This window comes from Hylobates moloch, unplaced genomic scaffold (assembly GCF_009828535.3).
Source record: "Hylobates moloch isolate HMO894 unplaced genomic scaffold, HMol_V3 SCAFFOLD_4, whole genome shotgun sequence".
Lineage (NCBI taxonomy): Eukaryota > Metazoa > Chordata > Mammalia > Primates > Hylobatidae > Hylobates > Hylobates moloch.
Window position 1 is genome coordinate 34,210,029 of NW_026652279.1, and position 22,144 is coordinate 34,232,172.

A 22,144-nucleotide genomic window follows, 5' to 3' on the forward strand; every position below is an offset into this window, starting at 1 on the left:
AGAGGCAAAACCACTGGGGACCTCAGGACCTGAGGAACAACATGGTTGTGAGTTCCCTGGGTTTTTTGTTTTGCCTCATACATTTGTGACTGTGGAGAAAAACAGGTAAAACAAAAGGTTTAAATAAGATCCAGAGTTTGATGACATAATACAAAAATGACCGAGTTTCAATAGAAAATCATTTATCTTATCAAGGAGCAGAAAGATCTAACACTGGATTAGAGAAGATAATAGATACCAAAAGAACAACAAACAGATTTTTAAAGCAGTCACAATAAAAGTGCTCCAACAGGCAATTATAAACATGCCTGAAACAAATGAAAAATAAAAAGTCTTGGCAAAAGGATAGAAATTCTTAGCAAAAAAATAGAAGATATAAAGAAAAACCAAATGGAAATTTTAGAGTTGAAAAATACAATAACTGAAATAAAAAGCTCAATGGATGGGCTCAAAGGTGAAACAGAGGGAACAGTTCAATAAGCTGGAACATAGGACAATAGAAATGACTCATCTGAATAACAGAGAGAAAATAGGCTTAAAAAAAAACCCCACAAAAAAAAACCAAAATGAACAGAGCCCTCAGGGACCTATGGAACTATAAGAAAAGCTCAAATATTCATGTCATCAGAGTCCCAAAAGGAGAAGAGAAAAGAAGATGAGGCTGAAAAAGTACTCAAATAAGTAATGGCTGAAAATGTCTCAAATTTGGCAGGAGACAAAAAAAAAAACTATAAATAAAAAAGCTGAATGAATTCTAAATAAAATATACCCAAAGAAACCCATGCCAAGAAATATCATAGTCAAACTTCTGAAAACTAAAGACAAAGAAAAAAATCTTGACAGCAGGGAAAGATGAATTACGTGTTACCTGTAGGTAATTTTCTTATAAGGAAAAAAATTTAAATGACAATGGATATCTTATCAGACAGCATTAAGGCCAGAATGTAACGGCATGATATTTTTCAAATGCTGAAAGAAAATAATTTTTAATCCAGAATTCTTTATCTAGTGAAAATATCCTTCAGGAATGAAGGAGAATCAAGACATTCTCAGATAAAGCAAAACTAAGAAAATTTTGCCAGCAGACCCATCCTCAAAGAATGGCTAAAGGAATTTATCTAAACTGAAAAGAAATGATAAAAGAAGAAACTTTGTACTATCAGGAAGAAAGAACACAGTGAACAAAACTATGGGCAAATAAAATAGACTTTTATTCCCCTCTTTTCTAAATTATATTTGATGATTGAAGCAAAAATTTTAATACTATCTTATGTGAATCTCAGGGTATGTAGAGAAAATAGTTAAGGCAATTAGAGTATAAATGGTGCACAGTAGAGGGACATAAGAAGATGTTAGGTTTTTATATTGCATAAGAACTAGTAAAGTGGCATCAGTAAGCTGTGATACATAAAATGCAGTACACAGAGCAACCACTAAAAAGGCTATACAAAGAGATTCACTGAAAGACAGTATAAATAAATAAAACTGGAATTTAAAAATGTTCCTGGCCAGGCCTGGTGGCTCATGCCTATAATTATCCAGCACTTTGGTAGGCCAAGGCAGGCAGGCTCAGAGTCTAGGAGTTTGAGACTAGCCAGGGCAACATAGTGAAACCCTATCTTTGCCATGAAAAAAAAAATTTAGCTAGGCACAGTGGTACACATCTGTAGTACCAGCTACTCAAGGGGGCTGAGGTGGAAGGATGACTTAATCTAGAAAGTTGAGGCTGCAGTGAACTGTGATTGCACCACAGCACTCCAGTCTGTGCAACAGAGTGAGACCCTGTCTCAAAAACAAAATAAAACAGGCTGGGCACAGTGGTTCATGCCTGTAATCCCAGCACTTTGGGAGGCCAAGGCAGGTGGATCACCTGAGGTCAGGAGTTTGAGACCACCCTGATCAATATAGTGAAACTCCATCTCTACTAAAAATACAAAAATTAGCCAGACTTGGGAGGCTGAGACAGGAGAATTGCTTGAATCTGGGAGACAGAGGTTGCAGTTAGCCAAGATGGCACCATTGCACTCCAGCCTGGGCGACAGAGCGAGACTCCATCTCAAAACCAAACCAAACCAAACAAAACAAGAAAAAGTTCCTGTGCAAGTAACCCAGAAGAAGAAAAGAAAAAGGAAAAAGAAAAAAGAAAAAAAAAATTGAGAGAACAGAAATAAAAATAAAATGGCAGACTTAAACCATAACAATATGATAATTACATTAAATGTAAATGGTCTAAATATACCAACTAAAAGACAGACATTGGCAGAATGGATTTTTTTAAAATGATACAAGTATATGTTGTCTACAAGAAACTCCCCTCAAATATAATGATGGTCTATGTAGAAAACCCCAAGTAAACTACAAACAAGGCCAAACACCAAAAACCCAAACCCTCTTGGATTAGAGAAGATAATAGATGCCAAAAAAAAAAACCCTATATCTATATTTAATAAGTGAGTTCAACAAGATTACAGGATACAAGATCAACATACAAAAATCAATTTTATCTCTATATGCTAGAAATTAACATGTGGAAACTGAAATTAAATATACCTAACATTTGTAATTACTTATTTTAAAAAAGGTATAAATTTGACCAAATGTGTATAGAATTTGTATGCTGAAAACTATACAACATTTATGAAGGAATCAAAGAACAACTAAATAAATGGACATATATACCCATGTTCATGGATTGGAAGACTTAATAGTAAAAATGTCAGTTCTTGAAAAATATACATGTTTAATGCAATTCCTATCTTAATCCCTGCAAGATTTTTAATGAATATAAACAAGACTATTTTAAAATTTATATTGAAAGATGAAAGAACTAGAATAGTTAAAAGAATCTTGTAGACTGACTGTGGTAGCTCACATTTGTAATCCCAGTGCATTGGGAGGTCACAGTGGGAGGGTGGCTTAAGGCCAGGAGTTCAAGACCAGCCTGGGCAACATGGAGAGATTCCTTCTCTACCAAAAAAAAAAAAAAAAAAAAAAAATGAAGTCTTGTAAAAGAAGAATAAAGTGAATAAAGTGAGAGGAACCAGCCTATTCAATTTCAAGATTTATAGAGAACTTCAATAATCAAGACTGCATAATATTGGTGGAGGAATAGACACAGACCAAGGAAACAAAATAGAGAACCCAGAAATAGACCTGTAGAAGCAGGCAGCTGAATTTTACAAATGTGCAAAACCAATTCAGTGGAGGAAAGGCAGCCTTTTCAACAAACTGTGCTGGAGCAATGGGACATGTAGAGACAAATGAACCTTGATCTAAATCTCACATTCCAGACAAAAAGTAACTCAAAATAGCTTACAGACTTAAGCATAAAATGTAAATCTATATAACTTTTAGAGAAAAACACAGGAGAAAATCTCTTGAGGTAGGACTACACAGAGTTCTTAGACTTGACACCAAATGCATAATCCATAAAACAAAAAATTGATAAATTGTTTCTGATCAAAATGAAAACTTTTGCTCTGCAAAAGACCTTGTTAAAAGGATTAAAAGACAAGCTACAGACTGGAAGAAAATATTTGCAATCACATATCTAGTATCTAGTAGACTAATGTCTAGAATATACCAAGAACTCTCAAAACTCAACAGTAAGAAAACAACAAGCAAACAATTAAAAAATAGCCAAAGGCTGCAATGAACGGAGATCATACCACTGCACTCCAGACCAGGTGACAGAACGAGACCCTGTCTCAAAAAAAAGTAAAAAGAAAAGAAAAGAAAGAAAGAAAATAGCCTAAAGGATGGGCGTGGTGGCTCATGCCTGTAATTCCAGCACTTTGGGAGGCTGAGGCTGGTCAGATCGCCTGAGCTCAGGAATTTCAGACCACCCTGGGCAACATGATGAAACCCCGTCTCTACTAAAATACAAAAAATTAGCCAGGTGTGGTGGCCTGCACCTGCAGTCCCAGCTACTCGGGAGGCTGAGGCATGAGAGTTGCTTGAGCCTGGGAGGTGGAGGTTGCAGTGAAACAAGATGGCGCCACTGCACTTCAGCTTGGGCTACAGAGTGAGGCTCAGTCTCAAAAAAAAGGGGGGGGGGGGGGGGGGGGGGAAGGAAAATAGCCAAAAGCCAAGAAGAGACATTTCACTAAATGGGATATATAGATGGCAAATAAGCACATGAAACAACATTAGCCATTAGGCAAAAGCAAATTAAAAACCACAGTGAAATATCATCACTACACCCTTAACAGAAAGACTAAAATTTTTAAAATCGTGACAACACTACATGCTGACATGAATGCTCAGAGACTGGTTCTCTCCTACACTGCTGGTAGGAATGTAAAATGCTACAGTCACTCTGGAAAACATTTTGGCATTCTCTTTAAAAACTTGCAATTTCCCTACAGCTCAGCAATTGCACTCCCGGGCCCTCATCTCAGAGAATGAAGACTTAGGTTCACACAAAAACATGTACATGGAGGTTTATAGCAGCTTTATTCTTAATCATCAAAAACTGGAAACAACGCAGATATCCTTCAGCAGATGACCTGTTAGACACACTGTACTTCCATACTGTGGACTGCTACGCCCAACCCACCTGGAATTATGCCGAATGAAAAGGTGAATCCTAGAGGTTATGTACTTTATGATTCTATTCATAAAATATCCTTGAAATGACAAAATTTTAGAAATGGAGAACAAATTAGTAGTTGCCAGGGGTTCTAGGGGAGTGAGGATGAAAGGGAAGTGGATATGGCTATAAAAGCTTACCACTTTGTGGGATAGAGACGTTCTGTAGCTTGACTACAGATACTCTATCAGTGTCAGTATCCTGTTGTGATATTTACTGTGGTTTGTGAGAAGTTGCCATTGCAGGAAACTGAGTAAAGGGCACATAGCATCTCTCCATATTATTTGTTACAACTGCATGCGAATCTACAATTATCTCAGAATAAGTTTAATTAAAAGAAAAAGCCAGATACAGAACAATACGATCTGTCTCTTAACTCCCAAATTCCCAGTTGGCTGGCCACACACCACAGTCTCAGTTCTGTCCATAACCAAGTTTGGAGGATCTCTTCAAGTTTGCAAATGTCACTTCTACTGAGATCCCTCTGACAACTTCAGTGAAGTCTCTCCTCAAAGCTTTTTTTTTTTTTGAGACAGAGGGCTCTGTCGCTCAGGCTGGAGTGCAATCACTGCAACCTCTGTCTCCCAGGTTCAAGCGATTCTCCTGCCTCAGCCTCCTGAGTAGCTGGGATTACAGGTGCCCGCTACCACGCCCAGCTAATTTTTGTATTTTTAGTAGAGATGGGGTTTCACCATGTTGGTCAGGCTGGTCTCCAACTCCTGACCTCAGGTGATCTACCTGCCTGGCCTCCCAAAGTGCTGGGACTACAGGCGTGAGCCACTGAGCCCAGTCTCTCCTCCAAATTTTCAAGCTGTGTATTTTAAATCATAAAATGTTAGAGCCAGGAACATTTGAAATAATGGCTTGATAAAAGCGTCCATCATACCCCCGACCACCCTTCCTTTCCATGAATTATAACCAACGGAAATCCAGTGCACTTAGCGTGTCCAGCTTTGAGTGAAGCCCCCAAGCTTCCTGCCCCTGAGACTGCCGCCCCTAAACCTCTCTTGCATGGATTCTGTAGAGCTGCCCCGACCAGAAGTCACTCAGCCACTCCACTGCTCCAGGTCTGGTGGCCTGCTGGAGGCCAGAGAGTGGGGGAGTCAGGCTCAGCAGTGCCTACAACTCAAGCCGCTGCTCAAAGGCTGTTGTTTTATTTATCAAGTTAGACCACAGGCTCTACAGTAACCTGGGCCTCCTTGGACACACACAGTGTGATGCTGAGACGCAGTTCTCAATACTGCTATGGTGTAGAATTTTTTGCGGAGAAGGAAAGACAGGAAGGCCTCTTGAGGTCAGTGTGAGTCAGGAACACTCCACTAAGGCATAGGTATATCACTCACAGGTTGAAGGTAGGTAGACTGAGGCTCAAAGAGCAAGCGGAGGAGCTAATGTTCAACCCAGGTGGTCTGGAGTCTCAGTCCAGTGGCCTTACCCTCCACGGTCACGTTGCTAGTTATACTGGACAGAGCTCAGACTGTGCCCTGGCCTGTGTAGATGCACCAGAGGTTTTATTTGCGGGTCACAGCCGCTGGGAACCCGAGAGTTGCTGGGGATTGCCCGGAAGGGACAAGGCATTTGTAGGCATGCACCATCTGCTTTTACACTACCCTAGAGTCAGGTGGACCCCCTCCAGCAATTTTTTTTCCCCGAGATGGAGTCTCACTCTGTCACCCAGGCTGGAGTGCAATGATGTGGTATCGGCTCACTGCAACCTCTGCCTCCCGGGTTCAAGCGATTCTCCTGAGTAGCTGGGACTACAGGCCCATGCCACCACGACCGGCTAATTCCCCCTCCAGCATTGTATGTGTCTGACTGCATGAAGTGTGAGTGTGTCTGTGTGCGTATGACGTGAGTGTGTCTATGTGTGGGCCAGGTGTATAGTCTGCATATGTCTGCACATCTGTGTCTCTGTGGGTTGCCTGTGCCTATGTCTCTGCTTGTGTGTGTGCATGCATATGTCGTCTGTGTGTGTCTGTATGCATGTGGTATCTCTGGGATGTGTGTCTGTATGTCCCTGCATGCAGTGTAGTGACTTTGGGAGTGCACATGTGTACACGTGTGGTGAGTGTGCGGCCCTGCGTTAGTTGTCTGTGTATATGTGGTGCCTGTGGGTCTGTGTGCGCGCCTGTGCCCGTGGGTGTGCTGTGTCCTCCCGCGCTGAGGCTCCCATGAACCTAGCTCAGTTCAGGCCTCCCTGACAGTCCTCGGGTGGCCACCCCGGGGCGCGGCTGTCCACGAGGCGGAGAGGAGAGGAGTGCGTGGCTGGGTCGGCGGGCGGCGCCCCCGCTCCTCCCCGCGGGCCGGGCACACGTGGGCCCCGGGCGCCGCCTCCCCGCGCCGCCCGCCGCCCGCCGCCCGCCGGGTCCCTCGCGTCCCCACCCACCTCGGGCCGCCCCCGCCGCCGAGCCGGCCCGGGGATAAAGTGGCGGTGCAGACGCCGCACCCTGTCGCCGCGAAGCCGGTCGCGCGCAGCTCGTCCCGGCCCTGGCTCGCCGCAAACGAGGATCCGCTGCTCTCGGGGAACGCGACAGCGGCTCTCGTGGCTCCGGTAACTGCCTCCTGACCCCCGCCCCAGCCCGCCAGTGCCGCCGTCAGGGGTGGGGAGCCGCATTGGGGTCCCGGACACGCCCGGCGTGGGCTCCCGCTACCCATGTGTGCATGTGTGTGTGCACGGTGTGTGTGCGCGCGTGTCCGAGTGTGCGCGCGTGTGTGTGCGCGCGCGCCCTCCCTGCTCCTTCGCACCAGCCCCCAAACCAACTTGTCCCCATCAACTCCATCTTTCTAGTCCTCACCTTCCCCGGTGCAGACACCCGGAGAAGCCCACCCGGTTTTCCCAGCGGCATTTCCAATGACAGCTTCGGTGCTACGTGTCCTGTGCTGTCGGAGACGCGCAGGAAGCAAAGTTTGTGAGAAGCCTTGGGGCGACTTTGCCTTGGGCACCCGCATTTGTGCGTCTGCGAGGTGCCTCGGTGTGCGCGGAGCTAGTTTCCCAGTTTCCCGGGCCCCTCCCTTCTCCGAGCCCCTCCAGCGATTTGTTTAGGAAAAGTGATGACATGAACTAGTAGTGGAGAATCGCAGCGCCGCTCCCCGCCCTGGGGAGGGAGGGGAGCCCCGGAGAGCCTGCCGGTGGGAGCTGGAAGCAGGCTCCGGGCTGAGCGCCCCAGCCCGAAAGGCAGGGTCTGGGTGCGGGAAGAGGGCTCGGAGCTGCCTTCCTCCTGCCTTGGGGCCGCCCAGATGAGGGAACAGCCCGATTTGCCTGGTTCTGATTCTCCAGGCTGTCGTGGTTGTGGAATGCAAACGCCAGCACATAATGGAAACAGGTTTGTCATGTATCCTTGGAATTTCAGATGGGAGGAATAATCTGAGTATCATCCACCTCATTATTGTGCCCACTTGAAACTGTTCCTTGGAGATTTTAAGATAGATGGGTCTTCTTGCAGCTGGGTCTTTGTACCCATAGAGCTGACTATAATTTCCACTTGATTACAGCTAAAATAGTCTTTAAGATGAAGTTTCCTGAAATGATTTAAAATAAACACAGATGGGAAGGGGGAAAAGCTGTAATGAGGCACTTAAAAAATAAAGTGAGCATTTTCTTAAGAACAAATGGGATCTTTCAGTCTTGGAGAGGTTTGCAAGAAATGTATGTATGTTTTAAACCTTTGAAACGGAGGGGTTTTTGAAACTGCTTTTAAAAAACTGTTACTGACTCTGAACTAGGCTTTTCTCTCCTATCCATACATGTTCTTGAGATATTTCTGACTTTGGAATATGTCACTTTTCCTTCTAGGACCTGAAGACCCTTCCAGAATGCCAGAGGAAAGTTCCCCCAGGCGGACCCCGCAGAGCATTCCCTACCAGGACCTTCCTCACCTGGTCAATGCAGACGGACAGTACCTCTTCTGCAGGTACTGGAAACCCACAGGCACACCCAAGTAAGTCTTCCCCAGAGAGTCACCCCAGGTGACAGGGGAGCATGGCCTCTGCTTCTCCTCTGGTCGTTATCATGTGCCATCTGGGGCGGGGCCGCTTTCTCTATGACCTACTTCCCCTGCCGTTTTAATGTTAGGCTGAGCAATGTTAACAAAGCTAAAATGTACACTTTATAATTTTTAAATTAAGAAGCAGGAATTCTTTTTTCATTGTAACAACTCAGATATGGATCCTACCGTATGGCAATTTTCAAAAATTCCACATGACTTTATTTTCTGTACTGGAGTTGATTTCCTGTTGTACAGGCATTCATTTAAAATCAAACCCAACAATTAAAGAAAATCCCCTAGATGGATGAGAAACCCGAAGTAATATATATATCTTCACCTTTGCTGTCTTTTCCTGCTTGTTTCTGAGCTTCCGAAGATGGCATACATGTGTCACCAGGAAGAAAGGGGCCTGGGTATTTCCTTCTGATTCCTTGCCAGCTCAATTACTTTGTACATTTTCCATCAAGGATTTGTCTTGCTATTAGAAGCAGGCATTGGGACTACACACAAGACAGCTGGTCTCCTGCTGCTGCTCCCTCCTCTTGGATGAAGCAGGAAAACCCTGCTTGTTTGTGTTATTTGGAAAAAGAATTTATTTGTGATAACCAATTGGCCTGGTGACAAGAACATTTCCTGTTCCAGGGACATTTTACCTGTTTCGCAGGCCTCTTGTCTCCTAGGGATCATTGTGTGGTTGGATTATGTCTCTCTTTGTGCTCCAGTAATCACCCAACCCACACACGGGTGTAAAATTTCTTCTCCGTCTTCATCAAGGTATCTATGATCCAGGGAGCTGCAAGTTAAAAACACAGAGATATGGACTTTTAAAACCCGGCATAGAGTCATAGCTTCAGGGCAGCTATACAGACTGGCTATGGTTTCTCTCTAGTGTTTTCAGCTGGGTAACGTGCTAAGAAGAGTTCCTACCAGTTCTGGTAATACATTTCTTAAAGAATGTGTCTGTACGTGCATATGCATTAGAGGAAGTGGGGGGTTGTCGAGCATTATGATGCTAATTAATCATTAATTCTCCACTCTGACTTAACGGGCTGTAGAATTGCTCAATCTTGGGTTAATTTCTAACAGGTTAGTGGTTTGTGGTAATTTGATCAATATACAGAAAGAGGACAAATAATTGAAAATAGAAGTTTTTAATGTCTGAGTCTCAGACTTGGGGGGCTTTGTTGGTTAAGTAGTGAGGTTGTTCTAGTTCGAAGTCAACAAAAATAAAGAGGTTCTGCTGTCCTGGCACAGGGGGAGGGTGGTGGGTGAGTCGGTTAGAAATGGTCAGGTTGGTTGCCCTGCCCTCCCTCCGCCTGCGGGTGGTTTTCACAATCTCTATGCTGAAGTTGCATTGCAGGGAGCCCTCTCTGTTCCGTTGCTTTTGCTCTAGTTAGAGATGATAACTCAACTTCTTAATTTAAACTGAGCTGCCTCTTGGATGTCAGCGTCGGCCTTGTGGTGGGTGCTGATGGGCTTAAGAACAGTGGTGGATGGTTGAGGCAGTTCGGCCCCAGAATTTGGAAGAAACCTATGGGTCTAGAAAAGGTTAAGGGAAAAAAATATTGAGGGCAGGAGCACTGAAATAGAAACGGCAACTGAACCATGAGCGTGTATGAACACTTTCCATAGTGTTAGCCTCAGTTTACCAAAGAGGAAGGGGCTGGCCGAGGTCCTACCTACCTGCCCTGCCTTGCCTCCAGCCCCTGGAGATGATGCAGAGATCCTGGAGGCCCCTTGCCATGACTCATGTTAACCCTGTGCTTGCTGGATCTTGGGGCAGTCTTGGGGGTCCTAGGGTGGCGGCTCAGGGCAGAGGTTTGTGCCAGCCAGCATGAAACACCTCTGTATCATCATAACCGAGACCAGCTGCTCAGCATGCCTGTGCTCTTGCATGATCTGGGAGACCCCCGTAGCATCATTATAATAAGTATTATTATTATTGCCTGCACAGAATCATTCACTCTGCTTTTGGGAAGAGGGAGGGGACCTCAAGTCACCAGGGCTTCAGTCTTTCCCCCCAGTCTCTTTACCCCTCTTCAGCAAAACCAGGGCCTGGCTTTGTGCAATCCTGCCTCCTCCCAGTAGTGGGATTTGGTCCACAATCTTCTGACGTGGACCAAATCCAATTGTTCTCCTTACACCACAAAGCAGGACAGATTTTGTCTTTATAGGTAGTGTTTTCCTGATAAATTCTTACGTTTTGGGTTAGGGTAAATATCATTTCCTAGGGTAAAGAGGAAGAGAATAATTAATTCTCCCTAATAATTTGCTCATAATATATTAAAGGTGGGAAATGAGCTGGGTTTAGTGGTACACATCTGTAGCCCCAGAAACTCAGGAGACAGAGGCAGGAAATGCCTTGAGACCAGGAGTTTGAGACTAGCCTGGGCAACATGTTGAAATTCTGTCTCTTAAAAAAAAATAGATTAGAGATAGGTATCCATTCTGAAAACAACAATAACAAAAAACAGAATTTATGCCCTTGGCTGACTGGCTGCCTTATCCAATTCAGCATGCTGGAATTTAAAAATATTGGCTGGGTGCAGTGGCTCACTCCTATAATCTCAACACATCAGGAGGCTGAGGCGGGTGGATCACCTGAGGCCAGGAGTTCGAGACCAGCCTGGCCAAAAGTGGTGAAACTCCCTCTCTACTAAAAATACAAAAAATTACCCAGGTGTGGTGGCAGACACCTGTAGCCCCGGCTACTCGGGAGGCTGAGGCAGGAGAATTGCTTTAACCCAGGAGGCAGAGGTTGCAGTGAGCGGAGATCGCGCCACTGCACTCCAGCCTGGGTGACAGAGCAAGACTCCATCTCAGAAAAAAAAGGGGGGGTGGATACTGGATCATGAGCAATTGTCCACTGATGCTATCAGCAGGGTGATGGAGACCAGCCCATGGATGGGGGCAAGCTGCTTTGTGGGCTCTTGAGCTAGGAAGTCACAGTTGCTCTTGTGCGCCTTTGAGAAATGTTTAGCACCTTTGTATTCAGCCCACCAAGTGGCTCTCAGTCCATAGAAAGGCTGCCTGGAAGTTAACTGTGAGAATTCCTTACCTATGAGCTCAGGTGAGGGAAAGGGTGTGGTCTAAAAACACTGTGCAATTTGATGACTTAGACTCCAAAAATATCCTCATTTGACACTGTATGACCAGGAAGGCTGGAGAGCAGGCTGTAATTATATGATTATACAACTCTGACCCCTGCCAGGCAGTGAGTTCAAGGCATGGAGCAGACCATATTTGCTGTTCATCTGCAAGGCCCGGCATGAAGGAGGTGCTGAGTAGAGGGTTACCGAGTGGACACATCTCACTCTCATCTTTCCTCAGTGCTAGTCCACCCACCGGCTTGTGCCACTTGGCCTTCCCGGCAGCCCCTCAACTCTGGAGAGCTGGCCCACTTTCTTTTCTGTAGCTTCTGTTACGATGATAACAACTGGTGTATTGAAGGAACTGGCTTAGAGTGTGATTGTCCCTCCCTCGCTGATGTCCCAAGACACACCCCTGGGAGGCCAGCCCTCCCCACTTCCTCCAGAGCCCTGCCCTCACACCTCCAGTAAGTGCCTCCTCCTTTAAATCTCTGTTTAGCATTTTGTTCCAAATTCCCCTGCATTTATGGAGACCTCCTGGAACATAAGCCCTTTCTCCGAACCTTACTGGCCTTGCCTTCTAGTCCTTTCTTGCCTCAGACCTCAGTCACGTGGCTTTTCCCTCCAGGAACTTTGTAGCCACCCCCTCACCATGGCTTCCTCCTCTCCCACCTGGCCAGCTCCACCAGTCTGAGCTGCCTCGGGGCCAGGGTGCAGCCTGCATGGTTTTCAGGATTTTCCTGTTGGTGACATGGAGCTAGGTGCTGCAAGGGGAACACAGGCAGTGGATGGACTCGCAAGGGAGATTTGGCATTGTTTCTGGAACCTGCCCAAGTCCTCAGAACTGTGGCTGCTTTCAGTGGATCTAGAACCAATAAGACAGGGCTCCTCCCTCCTGCAGTTCCTTCCCTTGCTCCCAGGAGTGGGGCTCAGTGATGGTCCCCATCACAGCCCTTCCGTTCTAGGCCCATGTTGATCCCTTTCTCCATGAAGCCTTCACTCCCTGTGTGTGTCTACAGCAATAGGCAGTGCCATCCTCGGGCACTTCCCCCACCTATGCCAGTTTACCTGGAGGAGAGGCCATGCCCTGAAGCCTGGGTAGATTTAAGTGATACAGAATATCCCCCCTTCTTGCGTCCTTGTAATATCCTCCTCACATCAGCCCCCAGCCAGACACGGGTGTGGCACCTGTGGCTCTGGGAAATAACAGCGCCTCCCAACCATCTGGATCCATCCGGAGGTGAAGAATTTTCACCAAGAATTTTCACCATCTGCTTGGACATAATTCCATCCCCATGGCCTTCCAGAGACTTTGTCCTCAAAGGTGGGACTAGCTTTTCCTTCCCCGCCCTTAGGTTTTCTAATCAGGTTGTCAGCCGGTTGTTTAGTGCTTTCTTTCCCCCACCCCCTGCTTTGGGTGTTCGTTCAGTGTCCCAGGAAACCTTCTGCAGGTCCTGTTTTTCATCTTTGAGTGTAGAAGGGAGTGTGAATTTCCATCTCCCCAGGCCGCAGCTGCTGAACCCCGTAGCCCTTCTGAACTCACGCCACCTGCGACCAGGTGTTCCCGCATCACCAACCAGCTGGTTTAGCACAGATGCTCCCTGGGGTCAGCTAAATCACACAGCTTATTGTCCCTTCAAGTGGCCATTTTGAACCCCACTCTGTTAGTCTCTGCAGGGGTGAGGACAGCCTGGCTCCTGCTCAGCGCCCCTCGCATGCAGCTCTGTGGCTCCCCCATACGGCTCCTTGCTCTCCTCTCCCAGGATTCAAAGCAGCGATTCATTCAGCAAATACTTCCTTATTGACCTCTACATGGTCCTTGGGTGCCAGGGTGGGGAAAGGGTGGCAAAGATCATGCATCTGATGAAGGGGTGGGGATGGACCAACACACGGATAATTATAATATGATGCAGCCAGGACCTAGAGGCAGGGCTGCTGCTATGCCACTCAGAGCCTTTGTGCAAATCAGACAGAGGTGCCCACTGGGCAGAGGCTGCCCCATGAGTTGGTGGGCAGAGCGTGGGCTGGGTCGCAGCTCCTACTTGCCCTTCTGTCCCGTGTCCTGGATGGTGTTCCACCCTCGGAAAGGGCACGTGGGGGACAGGACCCAAACACAAAAGCATGAGCCAAAGGGTGGGTGTAGGGGCCCCAGCTTTGTATCTCAAATAACCAGCCAGATGGAGAGGTTCGTAGTAATCTAGGCGCAAGGCGAAGAAGGCTGAGTCATGGCAAAGACATAGCACCGCGTGGTAGCGGGAGATGGAGAGATGAACATGGACTGTGCCTGAGGATGCATGGGCAGCAGAGGGAGAAGGAGGGTGACTCTCAGGTGTCTCTAGAGTGATGGCAGAAGGAGCTGGTGTTATTGAGGGTGTGGGAACATGGGATTCTCCTTCACAGCACACACCTTTAATGTATTCTCTGCTTGGAGCACGATGGGGCTGCTGTGTGGCAAGGAGGATGCATGGGATCATCGCAGGCTGCGGGTCATTTGTTGACACAGCCCTGGGATAAGCCAGGAGGGGAGTGAGGAGAAGGAGCAGTGGCCAACGAACTGATTACATTTCAGACGTCACCAATACAATATCAATCAATATGAATCACGAGTGACTCTGCTGAAGGTTAGGAAGGAATCAGCTTACACCCTCTCCCCACAAGGAGGGAAAAAAAGTGAAGCACCTTTGACTTATGTCTGTTGTTCCATAAAATTTACTCTTAAACTCTGAGAAAATGGGCCCTACCATGCATCTTCTAGCAATGACATTATTTTTAGTCAGATCATTGCATTTTAGTAGCCCTGTATGTTATTTTGTCCATTTTAAGAATTTCCAGAAGTTTCTTTTTCTTGTATGAAGCTGTTATTTCTCCTTCTGATGCTTCTGCCTTTGTGATAGCATAGCAAATTGTTTTATTTTTAAACAGGGCGTTTCTTCTGGGCTTTTTAAAAATACTCTTCAGATAGCAAAGATCTTTTGATGACAACAGGCAAGGCCGGCTGCTATTCTTGCAGTTGAGTTTTCCAACAGCTTCTTTAAGGGATAATTTCTTCCAGTTGCTGTAAGAATGTTCTGCTGATACAAATCTGGCTTTATTTTGCAGTAGAGTCGAAGAAAAAAAATAGCAGAATAAGCTGCTTCCTGAATAGCAACCTTTGTTCACCATTGTCTATTTATTGGCACCTTTTAGGTTTAGATCTTAATCCCAGATGCACTTTGTCCATGAATGCAAACCAAACTATTGGTCATTGTATACACGGAGGAAATGGTCTTTACTGGTGCAAATTTTTACAGCTGAGATGACAAGATGACCCTTGTCCCATATTGCAGGGTCATCCAAGGTTCTTGTTGGTAGGAGGTTCTTTTCATTTCACACAGCCTTGTTCATTAGGGGATGGGGGTGGGGATGCTGCGGTGGTCAGCGCGTGAAATGGGGTGACATTGTTCTCTGTGTGTTTGAGGGCTATAAGAAGAGCTGTGTGTTGTGTGTTCCTACACTTGCAGCTGCCCCAAGTTGACCTTTGTGTCCGTCTGCTAACATGCCTCTCTCCTGGGCTAATGCTGACCATTTATTCCCATGCTTGATGTTCCACAAAGTCTCTTGTATATGGTGATGAGACGGTATGCCTCACCTTCCCCCCAAAAGATTCAAACAACATGTTTCTCAGGGAGTCATAGCTCTAGCAACATTCTGAAGGGAGGAAGGGAGAGAGGGAGGGAAGCAGGGAGGAAAGGAAGGAAGGAAGGAAGGAAAGAAGGAAGGAAGAAAGGAAGGAAGGAAGGAAGGAAGGAAGGAAGGAAGGAAGGAGAGAAGAGGGGAAGGGGAAAAATAAGGAGGAGGAAGGATAGAGGAGAGAAAGAAGAGTGGGAAAACAACAGACTGAGCACTAAGGTATCTTTAGAGATCATCAGCTGTCCCTGACCTTGGGGACTTACAGGAGGTTCATGGATAGTTTTGGGGGGTTAGAGTCTGGGGCTTTTGACATCAAAGGAGTATATACACTTTTCTAGGAAAGGAAGATGCATCATAGGCTCCACTAGACTCTCAAAATGGGGGTCAATGTCCCCGGAGTTCTGTGCCACCCTCGTCATTTCACAGACGGAAAGACTGAGGCCCAGGGGGTGAAAGGAGTTTCTCAGGCTGCCAGAGGGCTGGCTCAGTGCTGCAGGGCAGCCTCCTGATCACACATTGCTTCTGCTTTGGGCTTTTCCTCCAGAAGTTTCCCCTGTGCCTTCTTCTGATCAATTTAAACTACAAGTTATCCCTCCCCAGCAAATGTCCGGTTTGGAGCAGGGCTTGGAGAGGTACCAGCCCCCTGTCTCCCATGGGAAGCCATTTGGCCAGCCTCCATTTTGCTGGGTCTGTTGACAGTGGTTAGAAGTATGTGGGCACCTAGGTGATGCCCGCCGAGGCTGCTAATAAGTGCAGATGGACCTCAGAAGAGATGGCCAGAGACCTACTTAGAGCAGCCAGGAGATAGATGGGAGGAGGGGAGAAACTGTGGGAGGAACAGGAGCCCAGGAGGCCTCTGGGAGAACAAGAGTCGGAAGAAAGTGGCAGACTCTTATGAGGGGGCCCCAAACAGAAAGGAGGGAAGCAGGGGAGAAAAGAATGAAAAGGGAAAGAGATGGAAGGCACAAAAAAACTGCACAGGCGGCCACATACAGCCTCTGGTTAATGTCTCCTTGTCAAGGCATGTCAATTTTCCCAGGTCATTGACAGTCTACTGGATTAGAGATTAAAAACCTTTAGTTAGGAAATTGCTGCCTTTAGACATTTTAGAAGTTCCCCTCTGTTTATCCTCTTCTGTCAATCTTGGAGAGACGTGTTTCAGGGAAACATAGCCTCTCTGAACAGCAAAAACCAATGGTGCATGCAGAAGAGCGGAGGTCCTGGGACGGGACTGCCAGGACCACACCCTGGTCGACACCAGCCAGGTATGGGCCTCCAGAGACGCTACTGACCCATCACTGCAGCAGTTTTCTCATCTTTAAAATGAGGACTAAGCACCTTTCCCACATGGCTGGTGCAGGTGAGAGAGAAATGCGGGCTCCCTGAGGGTTCAACGTGAACTCTCCTGATTCCTTTGTCCACTTCGTCTCCCTGCACCATCATTCGGGGGACTCTGCGGACCTGTGCCAGGCTTGTCAATTGCCCACCGTTACCCCTTACTTCCCTCCACCCTCATGGCAAGCGCCAGTCACAGAGGACCTAGTATGAAAGCAATCATGCTTTTGACAGATTCCAGCCTGACTGCTGCCCTCACCACCCCAGGCCACAGGCTTTCCCCAGGGCTCAGGTTACTCACCTTTTTTTTTCTTAACTTTTTTGTTTCTTCAAATGAAACTCAGTTCCATGTCAAGGAGATTTCAGGCTCCCTGATAAACTTCTGCAGTTGCTGGGTGCTTCTTTTAAAAGTAAACAAAACAAGAAAGCCACAAGGAAGCTGACCTTTGGTGTGAAATTCTTTTTGAGATAACACATAATAAGGGTAGTTCAACACTTTTCTTTTATGTGGAGCTCAGTACAGGATTTGTGGCATAACTCTTGACTGGAAGGAGAACCAAACAACCCTTAGCTATTGTAACTGGAAGTCAACTTAAATAAGCCTTCCTTAGAGCATCCAGTCAATTTTCAGTGGTCCATGTCTTAAGGTATTCCAGTCTTTGGCATATGTTTTTGCTTTGGTCCTGATTACGTTATCATGGTTGGTGGAAATGTTTATGCTGCAGAGAGTGAGACTGTTACTACAAGGGCCATGTGCTAGATCTAGAATGGGCAGGATAGTCTGGGGTATGTTAGGAATCTATTGCTGTTACTCAGCCCATGATTCTGTGGGTTGGCGATTAGTGCTAGGCTCAGCTGGACGGGTCTTCTGTTGCTCCCAGCTGGGCTCCTGCATGTATCTATGGTCAGTTGTGGATCAGCAGGCACTGGCAGGCCAGCTAGAGGCTTGCCAGTCTTGGATGGCTTTACCACGTCTGGTGTTGGCAGGCTGTTGGTAGGATCACCTCAGTTCTTGTCCATGTGGTTTATCATGCTTTCTCAGACTGGTCTGGACCTGTTCTTAAGGTGGCAGTTTTTCAAGAACAATGAGAACAGATGCCAGTAAGCAAGTGCTTTTGAAGTCTCTCCTGTATCACGTTTGTGAATGTTCCACTGGCCAAAGCACATCAGGAGGCCAGCCCAGAGGCAGTATGTGAAGGCATGTCCAAGGAGCAAGGATGGAGGAGAGAATATTTTGTGGTCATTTTTGAAATCTATTGCATGGAGGAAAATATATTTGTATTAAGAGTTGGGACCAGGGTTGAAGTCTTATTACTACCTCTGCCTCTGAGTAACTTTAGACAAGGTACCATCTCTAGACTCTCCAGCAAGTTCCCAGAAGTTTTTTCTTTTGCTATAACTCTGGGATAGTTTGCATCTTGCAAGAGTAGAACAACCTATGATCTTCTCCAGGGCAGAATTCATGTTAACTTTTTTCTATCTTCTCCAACACACGCCTCTTGTAGAGTTTCATACCTGGCACAAACTAAGGGATCAAAACATGTTTGTTGCATGGATGATTCAACTTCCTCATACTTACAGTGAGATGACTGAGAGAGGATGATTCCTGAAGTCTCTACTGCTACAGTTTTGCAGGAAAAGAATATAAGCATTTCTGTTGAGTATGGCTTCAAGGCATTAACCTTTTGTGCAGGAAAGGAGCACCTAAATCCAGAAGTATCACCGAAGGAGTTAGTGACACCTAGAAGAAGAATATTCCCTGCAGGTTACCCCTTGAGATACTGGATGGCTGTACTTTCACCAGTTTGGTTAGCTTTGCTGTAAAACTCTGTGTGAAACGCATCTACGAGTGGGAGTTACAGCATGGCAGGTGTTTTCCATTTTAGCACAGAAGTTGCTGTGGATGTCAGAATCTGGAGGGTTTGCTTCCTTTTTTGATTGGGTGGGGGAATGGTTCAACAGGTATTAACTGAGCTCCAAATGTAAACTCAGTACTGTGCTGGACAGCAATGGAGGGTCCACAAACAGCATGGAGACGTGGCCCCTTTCACTTCTGACCTCTCCATGGCACTAGCTCTTGCTGAACACCTTGTGTATGCCAGGTCTCATTCTAGTTTGGAGATAAAGAAATGAAGTTGCCCTGCTCCGGCCTTTGAAGGCATCTCCATGTATTTGTCAGGGAGGCAGTGCCATACACCATGGTTATTGTCTTGTGAAGGCTGTGGATTCTGTGTTGAGATTTCAGAGAGACGTTTGGTGACTTTCAGCTGGATCTTGAAGGTAGAAAGGGACATTCTGGGCCGAAGGGAATCACACTGTCACAGGCATGGAAGTGAGAGAGGATACAGTGTGCTCTGAAAATAACAAGGATTATTTGGAAACTAGAGTCCGAAGTGCATGGCAGAATGTAAGTTTGGAATGGCTGGCTCGGGAGCCTGGATTGGCATGGCTGTTGTCTAGTCTGCTAGGACCACTATAACAAAATACCACAGACTAGGGGTCTTCAACAACAGAAATTAATCTTCTTGCAGTTTTGGAGCCTAGAAGTCCAAGATCAAGGTGTCAACAGGGTTGATTTCTCCTGAAGCCTCTCTCTTTGGCTCACAGATACCAACCCTCTTTGTGTGTCCTCATGTGGCCTTTCCTTTATGCACTCAGTTCAGTTGGCAGTGGCCATTTTGACTTGCTAAGGAATTTGGGCTTCATTGTATAGGCTGTGCTGGGAACCATGACAGAGTCAGGGGCCACGTGGGTTGGTAATTGTTTACAGTCTAGTCCATTCAGAGCAACTGAGAAATTCCTGCAAAGGTTTTATGTGGCTAAATGTCTAGAATTGAGTAAGGATCTCACCTTTTCACATCTGTACTTCTCTGTGGTTCCATGGTGGATGCCCCAGCCTGCATGAAGTTGCTGTTGCTTTATCCTTTGCCTTGATGTCTTTTGTCCAAGACCATCTAGTCTCAGCAAGCCCCACAGGCCACCTGGCTCAAGGGCAAAGCCAGCACATCATGGGAGTGTGCCAGGAATGAACTCTGTCATTACAGAGTAAGGGTACCATGTAGAGAACTGTGGCCATCCTCACTTCTTTCTTGCTGATTTTTATCCTCAGGGATATCACTCATGATTAGTCTTTTTTGTTGTTGTTGTTGTTGTTTTAAGAGACAGGGCTTTGCTCTGTCACCCAGGCTAGAGTGTGTTGGCTCAGTCATAGCTCACTGCAGTCTCCAACTCCTGGGTTCAGGTGATCCTCCCACCTCAGCCTCCTGAGTACCTGGGACTACAGGCACTTGCCACCATACTCAGATAATTTTTAAAGTTTTTGCAGACACAGGATCTCACTATGTTGCCCAGGCGTGTCACAAATTCCCGGCCTCAAATGATCCTCTCTCCTCAGCCTCCCAAAGTGCTGGTATTCCAGGTGTGAGCCACCACACCTGGCCTCGTGATTGATCTTAATCAGACATGGCTCTCCCATTCTCCTCTCCTAGTGGCATTGCAGCTAGGGCTGGCTATAGGACTTGGTGATGGCTAATGAGACACAGAGGAAGTTTCTGGAGGATTTTAGCTCCATGATAAAAGGCAAGAGAGAGCAAGATGAGAAGATCGATCTCTCTCTCTGCCCCAATTCCCCTCACTCCCTACATTCTGCCTTTGTGGGCATAATGTAGCTGCAGTAGCCATTTTGTAGTCTTGAAATGGCAAGGCTAACATGCTAACAGAGAGTGATGGAGAAAGCTGGGAAAATCTGGGTCCTTGATGGAACAGCTGAGCCAACCTCGGATCTGCCTATAAATATACCTTGATTGATAGGACAAAAATCCACACCAATGTGTCTCAACCACCAGGTGTGTCCTGATTCTTTCAGCCAGATGCATCCAAATGATGGAAGATCCAAATGGTGGTGAGTGTTTGGGTTGCTGATGCTTGAACTGAGTCTAAAAATGGCCCAAGACTGATATGGAGGAGCATGAATGAGAATGAGGAAAGGAATCCTAGGCACATGTCCAGACTAAGTAGAGGCATTGGAGGCAGGAATGAGCAGGAGAAGAGAGGCTGATGTTGGAGAATAGTGGGAGATGAGCTTGGAGCCTGAGTAGGCATTGGTTGGTTGCCTATCCAGTATCCATTTCCTTCTTCCACCCGCAGTGACTTAAATTTAAGAGGCATCTCTTCTCTACTTTCAGCCCATGTGTTTCTGATGGTGTTGACTCCACCCTGGTGAGAGGTTGATCATGTGACAAGTTTAGCCTATCATCATTTTACATTCTCCCCAGCTACAGTGATTGGTTCAGGGATGGGCAAGTACCCAATGCAAGTCATGATCAATAAGACTTCCCCTAGGACTTTTGGGAAGGAAACTGTCACTTTTCTCCTCTGAAGTTGACTCTAGAAGCGTGAACCCTGGGCACTCTGGCAACCATTTTGAGACCGCAAGGGGGAAGTCTGACCAAGAATGGAACCTACCTCAAGAAAGCAGAGCTGAGAAATGTTGAAAGAGAAACCAGTTCCTGGTCATGTTGCCAGACCCCCTGAATCAAACCTAACAGTACTGAGCCTAACAATCACATAAGTTAATGAGCATGGGAATCACTTTCTATCACAACTGAAAGAATCATCATGGATCTGGAAATGGTCACATGGGAGGCTATGGTCATGTTGGAGGTTGTAGACAAAATTTTTGATAAGAAAGCTAGATTCTGGAGCAGAGAAAAAAGAGTTTTCATCCAGGTGCGGTGGCTCACGCCTGTAATCTCAGCACTTTGGGAGGCCGAGGTGGGCAGATCACGAGGTCAGGAGATCGAGACCATTCTGACTAACACGGTGAAACCCCGTCTCTACTAAAATACAAAAAATTAGCCAGGCATGGTGGCGGGCACCTGGCTAGGGAGGCTGAGGCAGGAGAATGGCGTGAACCCAGGAGGCAGAGCTTGCAGTGAGCCGAGATCATGCCACTGCACTCCAGCCTGGGCAACAGAGCAAGACTCCATCTCATAAAAAAAAAAAGTTTTCACAGCATGTCTAAATTAGCCAGAGTAGTGGCCAGAAAGCATCATAAAATGAAGTTCTGAGTTACTGCCCCTGTTATTGTGTGACTATGTCTTTACAGGCCAAGAGACCTCCCTTCTCTCTTCTCATCACTGACAGAGTTACCAACCAGAGATTTACTTAATAAAATTATCTTTTAAAATGCAAGTATCTTTTCACCTTAAGACATTGAAAAAAGAAGAGCAAGTTAAGCCTAAAGCAAGCAGAAGGAAGAAAATCATAAAGATCAGAGCAGAAATTAGTGAAATAAAGAATAGAAAAACGATAGAGGAAATAAATCCAAAAGTTGGTTATTTGAAAATACCAATAAAATTGATAAATCTTCAGCTAGATTCATCAAGAAAAAAAGAGAGAGGCTTGAATTACTACAATCAGGAATGGAAGAGGGGATGTTACTACCAAATTTTCAAAAATAAAAAGGGTTATAG

At 46.2% G+C, this 22,144-nt stretch overlaps 1 protein-coding gene across 6 annotated transcripts in view; it reads left to right on the top strand.

Annotated features, from left to right (window-relative positions):
• The first annotated feature begins 6,746 nt into the window (after nucleotides 1-6,746).
• MGLL (monoglyceride lipase) overlaps nucleotides 6,747-22,144 on the top strand; it is a 135,467-nt gene continuing 120,069 nt past the window's right edge. The window contains exons 1-2 of one of the 6 annotated variants that reach the window (XM_032149881.2): nucleotides 6,747-7,142; nucleotides 8,385-8,529. In XM_032149881.2, the coding sequence (XP_032005772.1) occupies nucleotides 8,405-8,529 (125 nt within the window). In that variant the 5' untranslated portion in view covers nucleotides 6,747-7,142; nucleotides 8,385-8,404. Of the gene's footprint in view, nucleotides 7,147-7,335; nucleotides 7,915-8,218; nucleotides 8,238-8,384; nucleotides 8,530-22,144 lie in introns of those variants that run through there. The other 5 variants (XM_032149879.2, XM_058437365.1, XM_032149880.2 and 2 more) reach the window with 5 other exon arrangements.